Source organism: Triturus cristatus, chromosome 10 (assembly GCF_964204655.1).
Source record: "Triturus cristatus chromosome 10, aTriCri1.1, whole genome shotgun sequence".
NCBI lineage: Eukaryota > Metazoa > Chordata > Amphibia > Caudata > Salamandridae > Triturus > Triturus cristatus.
Genome location: NC_140593.1, coordinates 910269833 through 910282050, shown reverse-complemented (window position 1 = coordinate 910282050; position 12218 = coordinate 910269833). Strand labels below are relative to the sequence as shown.

The window sequence follows — 12218 nt, the reverse complement described above, 5'->3', positions numbered from 1 at the left end:
CCGCTGCAGCCATATGCAGATCAGCCTTGATCCTGCTCCTATAGGAACAGTCCAGCCCGAACTGCCAAGCAATGTCTTCTCTGAACCAGAACGCAAGCAACCCAAGGCAGGGTCGCCGTAGTTAGGGCTCTTCAGCCAGGTACAGGTTGATTCCAGTGGCAAGGTGAGCATGGGACCCATGTATGGGCAAACCCGTCTTGCTTAAGGCATTGCATCGAAGAAAACAAAAATGCAATTGGTGAGATGCTTGAATTATTCTCAGTCACTGGTTCAATAACAACATGTTGTTAGGTTAAATCTGGAACTTCCCACAGGTGAGATTCAATATTCACGCTTCTTTTGGAATAACGACTTGCAATAGACAAACATTGCAAAGGGCATATAGTATGTCATAGAGACTAGGCTAACCTTGACTCATATACAACTAAAATGTGTTTGCAATTAATTACAATGAACGTTGACATCCAATTCTGATATGTGCAACTATTTATATGTTTTGGTCAATGCCTGAGGAGTCTGTAGAAGACCTAAGGCTGCAAACTTAAGAAAACCTGTTAATAAAGTCATGGAGGTTTAAAACATATTCATGATCAACCAGTAAAATAAGTCACCTTGGCCATGGATGTTTTTAAATTCAGCATAGTGTTGGGACATACACAACAATATGAAAAAGTTTCTTACCCCGGTCTTTCCGAGCCTCTCAGAACCCGCCAGATCCACCAGATTAATTTTGGAAACAGTGTATTTTGCATTGGATAATATCCTGGAATGAGACTGGTCAAAAAGAGAGCATTATTGCTAGTATTTAAATTGTTAAGACACAAAGAATAGGGATCTAATTTACAAATGGTTAAAATAAACCATCGGGAACAAAGGAATGCAGTCTAATTTTTAGAAGATTTTTAACTTATCAGCTATACGTATATGTCCTCAATATACCACTTACATCATTAGGTAACTCATTTGTGACATCAGAGAACAAAAAATATAACATATGCCAATCAACTCAAACCAGCCCAAAACAAGTACTGACAAAGCCAATAGGTCATGCCTTTCAAAAGCTGAAATTGACACTTTCTCGATGCAGGTTGCATTATCTTGGGCCGTTACTAGTAGTGTAGTAACGCAAGCATTTTCCTAGAGATCCCATAGGGATAACCTGACACTTTTTCATAAAATCTCCACCTCAGAGTAGGCATATGCAAAGCAGAGGTAGAGCTAGGTTAGGTATGGTAGGTACTGTAGGTTAGGTATGGAATGCAGAATAGGTTAGGTCTGCTAGGTAGGTTAAGTAAGCTAGGTATGAAAGGTACCTATATGGTAAGTACTGAAGGGGAGGCTTGCTGAGTAGTTTTGTTATTCTAAGTAGGTAAGGTACTATAGATAGGTATGGTAGGTAGGTATGGTATGTGAGGTGTGGTAGGTTAGGTACAGTTGGTAGATAAGTAATAGTAGCTAAAGTATAATGGGTATGTATGGTAGTTATGTTAAGGAGGTAGAGTAAGTAAGCAGGTATAACATGTAAGCATGGTATGATAGGTAGAGTAGAAATGGCAGGAAGCCTTGGTATGATAGACTAGACATGGTAGGTTGGTTAGGTATGGTAGACTAGCTATCATAGGCATGTTAGGTTAGGTAAAGTAGGTTAAGCTTAAGCATGTATGGTGTGTTAGTTATGGTATGTAGGAACAGTAGGAAAGTGGGTGTGGTAGGTATATTTGATGGTTTTGCTTGGTATACTATGAAGATATGAAAGGTTATATAGTTTAAAAAAAAAACATTTTTTATTGGTTACTGGTGACATCACTAGAGAAAATGACAATAAGTCATCAATAAATATATGCCATTTGAAACCTATTTACCGCAAGCCAGTCCCATAAGTCCACAAGCAATCAATATACAGTGTGGAAGTTGTGTGAGAGTGTCATGTTAGTCAGACGTTGACATAGAGGAGTTAATCGTCTCATCTCCTGGGGTAGCATGAGCCAGAGAGGTCTAGAAAGGCAGCCAACAGTCCGCCCCAAACATCAAAGTCCTCATCCAGTTTGTCATCAGTTCTGCATCTTTTCAATCTCAATTCCTCTGCTACTGCCCATTTGGCAAGAGCTTATGTAGGTTAAATTAGATTTGGTAGATTGGTTAAATATGGTAGGTCTGGCAGGTTGATATGATAACTTAGGAAGTGTCAGTAGGTATTTATTATAATCAGAAAGACAGGTTTGGTAGGTATATTAAGTAGGTAATGTAATTTAATGTAAGGGAAGACTTTTATAGCGCAGCTGCCACCCAACGGGTATCCTGGCGCTGGGATTACCATAAAGACACTGTGTGTAACATCTTGAAGATTATCTAGGATTTAATCTCTCGGGAAGAGTCTAGTTTTCAACTCCTTCCTAAAGCGTGCTAAAGTATTAATTTGTCTCAGCTCAATTGGTAGAGAGTTCCAAAGGCGGGATGCGGCAAAGCTGAAGGATCTGCTGCCCAGCCTGGCTCTGTTGACACGAGCACTACATACCAGATTGGCTGAAGAGGAGCGTAAGCTTCTAACTGGGGAATACCATTGAAATGTCTTCTGTAAAGGCTTAGGTCCAATTTTATGTATCGCCATATAGACGATGCACAGCGACTTAAACTGTACTCTCTGCACCATGGGCAGCCAATGAAAATCTTTTAAGGCAAGCAAGGCTGATGCACTACGTTGTCTAATTAATGCAAGCTTAGCTGCCATGTTCTGTATTCTTTGCAGTTTTTTCAGCAAATAAGCTGGAGCTCCTAGGAGTACGGCATTGCAGAAATCTAATCTGCTCATGATAATACTCCTTACCACTTGAGGTCTAACTGAGGCGGGTAAGAAAGGGAGGATTTTTCGGCGGGCTCGGAGCAAAGATAGACAGGTGCTCACGGTTTTATTCACATGAGAATCAAGTTGTAGATTACTGTCAAGTAACACTCCCAAGTTACGTGCTCTCTCGACAGATAGTGGAGGATTATTAGCAGGGATTGGCCAGGAGTCTACTGGTAGGGGGCGAGGGACTCTACTAGCAGCGCGCAGAGTACTTCCGTCTTGTCCCCGTTGAATTGTAACAAATTGTCTCTGAGCCAGTCTGCTGTCTCTCGCATACAGTTATGGAATTTCTCCAGAAGGACTACATTATTATCCTCAAAGGAGAAGATGAGCTGAGTGTCGTCTGCGTAGTTTATGACATCAATGCCAAAGGATTTTATAAGAGAAATAAGAGGGCACAGATATAGGTTAAAAAGAATTGGACTGATCGCTGAGCCCTGTGGAGCCCCGTGTTTTACGCGGCTATCTTTGGAGAAGAAAGGCAACAAGGTCACTGCCTGCTGTCTATTTGAAAGATAGGACTGCATCCAGTTCAGTTCCTTGCCCACAATGCCAGTCTCCTCAAGCCTCCTAATCAGGATCTGGTGGTTGACCGTATCAAATGCGGCCGACATGTCCAATAACACTAAAATGGCTGTATGGCCATTGTCAGCCCGCATTCTCAAGTCATCCAGGACGGTCACCAAAGCGGTTTCGGTGTCATGTCCTGGCCGAAATTCACAGTGGACATCGACCAAGAAATTATTTTCCTCCAGTTGTTTCGATAGGGATTTGCTGCTCACTACTCTTTCTAGGATCTTAATCGGGTAGGGTAGCAGGGAGATAGGTCTATAGCTAGACGGGCATTGAGGGTCCAGTGTTGCTTTCTTTAGTAGGGGGGACACCACTGCCTTTTTCCAGCAGTTAGGTACTATGCCATTAGTTAGAGTTTGACAACAGATTTTGTAAAGATATGGGAAGAGCTCATTCCCAAAGACTTTCCACATCTTATGTGAGATCGGGTCCAGAGGAGAGCCTGAAGTAATACTAGCTGCAATCACATTAAACTCTTCTTGTGAAGTGATATGGAAGCATTCCAGGGGTAGCGTATCCTCCCTTCTCTATTCAGTTCGATGTCCCTGGGAGAGTTAAGGTCAGTTAGAATTTTGTTAATTTTCTCCTCAAAGAATGCTGCCAGATTGTCACAGAGAGCTTGTGATGCTGGGATCTTAATCTTTACACAGTAGGTAGCCAGGTGTAGTAGATAACTATGGTGGATAATTAGGTAGGTTTGGTATACATATCCCTGTATATCAGCCAGTGCTGCTTCTTCAACACAGAGATTCAAGGGTGTATTTCATGGTCCAAACAGATCCTGAATCACCTTAATCCAGACCATGGAACCTCTGGTTACACCTACATATAAACCATTCCCATATTCCAAACGAAAACCAATCAATGGCATATTGGTTTGGGTCAGGCAGGGTAAGATCTGTAGCTGGTAGAAATAGAAGCAAGAGAGGGACAAACTCTGAAGTGCAACACAAAGCTCAGAGCTAAATTTAGAGCCCAGATGGTATTCAATCTGAACTGGTGTGGGATAGTCCCCTAGCTCCCTTGAATCTGTTTGATTCTCACACATATTGCCTCTCTTTGCTTAATTTAACTGCAACATATCCAGATGCCGATTTCAGAAAAGCACCAACAGAATCCAACAGAAGAAGTAGCCTGACCATCTTTCATGGGAAGTACCAGCTGGGTGTCATCAGAGTAAATAAATAAAAAGAAAAGAAAACCATGAGAGAGGATCAGCTTGGCTAGTGTCTTCATATACGTGCTAATTAAACTGGATGACACAGTGAAGTCCTGAGGAATGTCACACTGTATACTATTCCCCCGGACAGAGGATGAAAGGAGGCAAACATCTTGCTTTCATGCAATGATAAACAAACAAAATCAGTCTACAGCAGTGTTATCAATGCCTCTGGAATGGAGCCAATCCTAATTTAGTTTGTGGCCAAAAGTGCTATAAGCAGCTTTTAGATATATTAAAGTCAGCATACTGACACCGTCATCCACAATCCCATGGAGATCAGTCAATGTAAAAAAAGAATTGGCTGAGTACCACAGTGATGGCAAAACCACCTAAAACTTGCAATTATTCCTTTCTGAAATGCTCTTAGCTGGTGGATTACCTTTGATTTCAAGATTTAAGTGATAGTCAAATGTGGGAAGATTGGTCTATAATTGATGAGAACAATGGGCTAAGTTTTTGTTTTAAAGGTAGTTACGAACGTGTGAGTAAAACTATCACACACAGTACCGGGTTTGAGTGCGAGATATAAGGTATTTATAAACTGTAGATCAAGGAGAGGTCTCGAATGTTGCAGCACGCTAACAGGGCAGGGATTCCCTAGACAGCTAGAATGGAATGTTATGAATATATGCTGCAGAAAGCTGATCAATTACATGCCATCATCCTGGGAGGTTTAGTCTTTAAAAATTATTGTTGAATCTCCTGACTAATGTCACTTATGTCGGTGATGAACCATCAACAAGATTATAACAGAGGTCTTGAGTGGGAGGGACACAGAGGAGGAAATTGCAGCCATCCATGGGTTTGTTGGCTCATTTATGAAACTTCGTCCACATGTTTCAGTCCAAGTTAATGCAGCTAATGAACTGCGCCCACCAATACCTTCTTAATGTCATTATGTATATTCTAAACGTCTCTCTATAAACATTTTGTAGTATTGTATCGTGATCCTAACTTGCCCATGAGGAGCGCTTAGCACATCTTTTTGTTGTATTTTATATTTCAATTGTTTATTGAAATTTCTTTCCAGAAACTCTGCAAATCAGTACACAAAATGGTTCAGCCAGTAAATACATTATAATACAATGCTGTCAAGCATCAGACAGTGAAATACAGTAATAGAGGAGAGGGGAAAGGGACACCATGTACAGAGCATGGAAACCATCCATTAAACAAATAAGAAAAGCTGTATGTAGTGCATCAGATAATAAACCAGACCAGAAACCCAGCATCACCTTCCCATTGCGTGTATATAAAATCCTACCTGAAAATCGACGAGCACCCCAAACTTATATCCATTCTAATTAAGGGTAGTTAAAGAGTGGGATTGTGGTGTATGAGGGATCAGTCTCTACTGATAAGAGTCAGAAAACTTCTTAAAAGGTGTCTACCCTAGAAATGAGCCCACACCTCTTCAAACTGTTGCATTTGATTGTTCAGTTTGTAAATTATTGTTTTATAAGAGGCCATCATGTGCATGTCAGTCGATCATGGTAGTAAAAGTGGTATACCAGCTGATTTTGATCCAAAATTCACACTTAAGTCCTAGCTACGGCAGTTGTGAACCATATATTGGTGTGATGGGGCACTGGGGGCAGTTGCGACATGTCGCGAAGAATACCTATTCTCCCTGTCAATGGGGTAGAGATCCCTAGATTTCTTTTAATCAAATCCCATCTGTTTCCCCAGAAGTGGGAAAGTGCCTTGCAGTCCCAAACAAGAAGTACTATGTTTCTTCCTGGAGCATGGCACCTCAAACAATATATTTCAGTGACATACAGGCCAGAGGAAGTTTGGCTGGGGACCAGTGCCTTTGATGCAAAAGTTGTAGTAAATTAACTTAAACATTGCTTCTCTCACGCTTACCACATCATACCTCAGTTACGCACAGCAAATTGCTGAAAAACTCATGTCACTGGTAATCCTTGGAGCTTTTCTCTGGTACAAGTTCTGCCCAAAAAAGATACTTTCTCAGTTTTGAAAGAGGATCCAGGACATGTGTAAGATAAGACAAGCAGCTGGTGCCTCTTCTCATAGGATTGATCTTTTTAAAGGGGTATGAACTATAAAGCGGAGCCCCATGTTGTCATCCAGATCACAAGCAAATGTATCAATCAGAGAATTCATTTAGAATGTGTGTGAGAAAATCAAGCCAAGCGCATGACCCCTCCCCTCATGTATTGGGCTGCTGACCTGTTGGCACACACCTAGGAGGAACCTGTAAACCACAATGTCTTTCACTCGACGCACATTATCTTCTACCACCCAAATATTGAAGTTGTATGCTAGGATGATTTGGCTGGAGGTAAGCAGTGATGTGGTCTTAAATTTAAGAAAGGCCTTAGAAAATCTACTATTGTAGCTGGGGATCAGGATAGAGTGATTACAGTTAGGATACAGTCTAATAACACAGGCTATTGATTATTTCACACTTAATTTGATGGGAATGATTACAGACTGAAATTTGAAAGCTGCCTACATAGTAAAGAACAATCTTCATACTGGTCAATCATGACACAGAATCTTATACCCAGGTGGGAAGCAGGAACAATGTCAGGGAAGCAGGCCCCCTGGAGCCATCTTTCCATCACTAACAGAATAACTAAATAGCTATGTTCAAAGATATTCGAAATAGTTTTGATGATATAATCAGGCAACCAGCTTGTAATATTAATTGACTGTCTTTCACCATGTTTAAAGATGCTTTACTCTTCCCTTCAACACTAGTGTGCCGTTCGATCTGTTAATGGCCTCTCTTTCGAGTCAAGTTTGTTTGTCCTGAACACAGAAAGTGGTCCCTGGTTCTGGACGGTAAGATGAAATCATGCCTCAAAATCATGGTTTCTCTTCAGCTAGGAGAAGATTCCAACAAAAGGAGGACTGATGCAGCTATAACTAAGACCTTTCTGTTGGGCCCAGATGCAAGTGAAAATAAGAAACACCCCAAACAACTTACAGGTTTCTGCTCCAAATGGAAAATAGAAAATATACTGGCACTGCTGAAACCCTCTGGGAGTCGACAAATTACACAAAGACGAATTCAGTATATTTATTTCACTCAGGCTGGATTTGGCTCAATACTAGTAACTGAATCTGTGTTCAGATTGGACCCACCTCATGTCCTACACTGCCCACATATTTTTACTACAGGGGCAATAAACTGAGGGCCTGATTTCACAAAGGAAAACTTACGCTTTTGTGTAAGTTTACGATTGCTTGTTATTCACAAAGGGATTTGCGAGTAGTATCTTTACAAGTGTGGAGTCTCCGCACATAAAAAGATAGGTCTTTTTATGTTCGGAGACTACTCGTAAATCCCTTCGTGAATAGCAAACAATCACAAACTTACACGAAAGAGTATGTTTAGATTTGAGAATCCGCGCCCCTTTGGTTGTAAGAAATTGAGGGCCTTATTACGAGTTCCCTAGTTAAGCCTAAAGGAAGTTACTGGCCCACAATACCTTCATGGGTCCCGTTTTTTCACCTAGACACGTCTGGATGAAACAAATGGGTAATTACCGTGGGAGCTGGGTGCTGTATTCCCAAATCCTCCAGTCATTTCCCATTTCTTAGGGGGCCCCTCAAGGACCAGCTTGTAAAAAATGATAAATCGACAACACCCAAATCCCCCCTTCTCTGGAATGATGCGCAACCCTAGTTTTGGTAATTCATTGCATTTTACAGCCACCTTGTAATGAGGCCATAAGAATAGACAAACGTCTACAAAACTCTAAAGAACACATACTATATCAAACGATATCTTGAATAATATTAACATATATGATTCACATTGCTTTGAAATGTCAGAAATGACGTATTAAGCTCTGTGTAGAAATGCAAGGGTATAATTTTAGTTTTTTGTTGAGGATGATGATCGTATTAATAATGATAATCATCATTATAATAATAATAATAATTATAATTATAATAATCATAATAATAATAATATTATCATGCTCCTTTTAGGAATAAGACTTGGGTTAAACTTACCTCAAGATAGATAGTGAAAATACAGTGGGATCTGGAAGAGTTTTTGTTCATCATATGGGATGCTATAATCCTGTTGGTTTCACCCTTAAGGGAGCACAAATAATGATGATCATATTAGTCACATAAGAATTACATTACTGGAAAACATTCCGTTTATACTACAAAAATAGGTATAGAGCAAAAAACACATAAACTATATGAAATGAGGAGCAGTTTAGAAAGCATTTGAATACACGTGATTCAAAGTACTGGGCCCAATTTTAGTAAGGGTAGTACTAAAATAGGTTTCACTTTCTTCTCTAATATCCACCTTGAAATCCCTTAAATAGCCCCAATATGTAACATTAACCAGAATGTAATCAACTATAGACTTAGAGGCACCACTATTAAAAATGTAGGCACATGGGCTGTCAGAAGGAAACCTACCATTGGAGGATTTCAGCCGTACTCTGTAGAAATATGAACTAGTTGCATAACAGCTACTGTACAAGGAACAGAAGAATCTGTGTCCAGGGTCGCAATGCCTCTAGCTAGCTAAATCTTCCTCCTCAGGTAATAATTACATACCCACTATAGGCTTTAATCTACAATTGAAATCTCTACCTATAAAAACAGCTCCCCCAGAACTCACAGAGTCAAGGGTTCTGTCAAGCAGGGTCATCACAGACGACTTCACAGTAGGGAGCCTTGATCTAATGTGGACATTGAAAAGATATATGTTCACTGAATTTGATGTTCATATCTTCAATTCTACGATATCTGGCGAGGGGATATCGATAGTGTTGTACGCTGACGATACACAACTTGTATTATCAGTGACGAACGACGCCCACTCCCTACACAACAACCTAGGGCCTTGCATAACACGAATATCTGAATGGGTGTGTGAATGTTCCCTTAAACTGAATGGGGATAAAACGGAACTTATGTTCCTGGGAAACAAAACTGTCCCAGGAATCTTGTTAGCTGGCAAAAGTAATAGGTCCATAATTGTCCTTACTGGGAACCAAGCACCCCATTGTAGTGCATGCCTCTCTCAGGGTAGCGAGGCAGAGCAGTCCAAGAACAACTCAGGGGAGATGGTGTGGGCTAGTAATCACCATTCACTGGGACTCAATAATAACATATGATTGTTCAGTCAGAACTTTTTCTTTAGAAAAAGGAAAAGTACATTACACACGCACAAACACTACTAAATACAATGCAGTATTTACAAATATGTACATAGGCAGATTAATACCATAGATGACATTGCATAATCCCCACTGACCTCCTAAAGGGATCATACAAGCATATCAAGTAAATCTATTGGCTTATTCAAGGGTTGAGAGTAGCAAACCACATGTCAAAATCACTTGTACTTAAATGCAATCAGTAGAAATAATAATCATGTGTAAAGGCACTTATTAATGTTAATAAAGCATATTCAATTTTATCAATAATAATTTGTCCACATTATTGAATTAATCAAGCATTTAAAATGAGCAAAAAGTGCCAGGTCCTGACGGCTTTTCAGCTGGGTTCTACAAATCTTTCTGCCCACTTCTTGCCCTGATCCTGACGCTGCTTTTTAACTCCTTTTGCGGTCCTGGAACAATCCCCCCTGATATGTTAGCTGCTGATATCGTGGTCATTCCTAAACCTGGGAAGGACGCAACCTAATGTGGTTCATATCGCCCGATTTCCTTGCTTAATCTGGATCTAAAGTTGTTTACGGGGATCCTCGCGGCCAGACTGGGCCCACGTATTCCCGGTATCATCGAACCGGATCAGTCCGGCTTTATTCACAATCGTCAGAGCAGCGATAACACCAAACGTATCCTGCACCTTACCGACAAAGCCCACCGCATAAAGATGGACGCCCTCCTGTTGTCGGTCGATGCTGAAAAGGCCTTCGACAGACTAGATTGGGGTTTCTTAGATAAAACGTTGGCTCATTTTGGCTCTGGGGACCGGTTTCGGGCCTGGGTGGCGAGCTGTTACGATAGGCCTAAGGCAACAATTAGGGTAAATGGAACGACCTAACAGCCTTTTGAGATCCAGTGGGGCACAACCAGGGGTGTCCGTTGTCACCCCTTCTCTTCGCACTCTATGTGGAGCCTCTAGCCCAAAGGAGAGAGAAACTCAGTGAGTCTGTATGCCGATGACATCTTGGCGACCTTGGAGTCCCCAGAGCGATCCATCCTGGCATTTCTGCGTGAGCTGACCTCCTTTGGCCAGGTCTCCTTTTTTAAGGTAAATGTGGGAAAATCCATGGTCCTGTGCCTAGGCCGAAACGTGGACTTACCCGAGGAAGGACAAACATCCTATGGAGAACTCCAGACTCGGGGTATAATTCCCTATCTGGGGCTAGACTTAGCCCACTCTATTGCGCGGACAATCACGCATAATTACTCCAAACTCCTCTCCCAGATCACGAAGGACCTTAGGCAATGGCAAAAACACTCATTGTTGCTACTCAGCCGCATAGCAGCCATAAAAATGTCCATCTTTATGCAAAGCACTTTATGTGTTTCAGACTTTACCGGCCTGGCCCCCACCCGGGACACTCCACAAAATACAGAAGGCAGTGCAACAGTTCGTCTGGGTGGGGGTGCGTCCTCGTATGAGTAGGGACCTCTCCCATAGACCTCCGGACAAGGGGTGGCTGGGTATTCTGAATTTCCTGGAATACTTCAGGGCGACGCAACTTAGGTTCTTGGTGGAGTGGAGCAGACCGGAGTTGGAAAAGTGGTGGCTATTCTAGGACCGGGCTCTGGCAAAGCTCTCTTTGTGGAAACCGCCCTTCTCGAAGAGGCGAGACAGACCACCAAATCTCAAAGGTTCGCCTATCACGAACACAGTGCTAAGAGTCTGGGACGCAGTTGCGGTCAGACGGGAACTCACGTCCTTCCCCTCCCCGTTGACGCCCCTATTTGACAATCCGGAGTTTACACCAGGCCTAGAGGAGCCGGCTTTCCCGCAGTGGCGTGTTGCCGACTGCCGGTCGGCAGGACATATCTTTGACCTAGAGGGGTTTCTCCCATTCTCTGAAGTGAAACAATACTATGCTATACCAGAGTCGAATCGATTCCAGTAATTTCAACTGCGCCACTGGCTCCTCCACCCCAACGTGCATCCATTCGGGAGCAGGAAACTCACAAAATACGAGAAATGGCTCATAACGAAACGCTCCAACAAGAAAATGAACTCCGAACTATACAATATGCTTCAACTGCTGACCCCTTCTTTGCTCTCAGCGTGGCAAAAACGTTGGGCGCAGGAACTGGGGCGGGACCTGACTGAGAAGGAATGGCGTGATATCTATTTCAGAGCCAATCACACGGCCCGTAACACGACCAGTAGGGAAGCGGCAGTCAAGGTGGCCACATACCGGTACCTGACACCGGCCAGACTGCATAAAGGAAATCCAGACCGTTGCCCGACATGCTGGTGCGGATGTGACGAAGAGGGTACACCTACTGTACTGGGCCGCTATCCTCGATGACATCGACAGACAATTCGACACCGAAATCCCACGCTTCCCTGCCTACACAATACTGGGGCTCTCTAACCCAATCACATACTCACTGAAATCCATCCGGGGGA

General features: G+C 42.3%; 1 protein-coding gene across 2 annotated transcripts in view; it reads right to left on the bottom strand.

Moving 5' to 3' along the window:
- The window catches only part of KIF9 (kinesin family member 9), a 567914-nt gene that overhangs the window by 476243 nt on the left and 79453 nt on the right, over positions 1–12218 (bottom strand). For both annotated transcript variants that reach the window (XM_085630190.1, XM_085630191.1), the window contains exons 6-7: positions 8631–8714; positions 682–774 (exon numbers count right to left, since the gene is read on the bottom strand). In XM_085630190.1, the coding sequence (XP_085486316.1) occupies positions 682–774; positions 8631–8714 (177 nt within the window). The remainder of the gene's footprint in view (positions 1–681; positions 775–8630; positions 8715–12218) is intronic.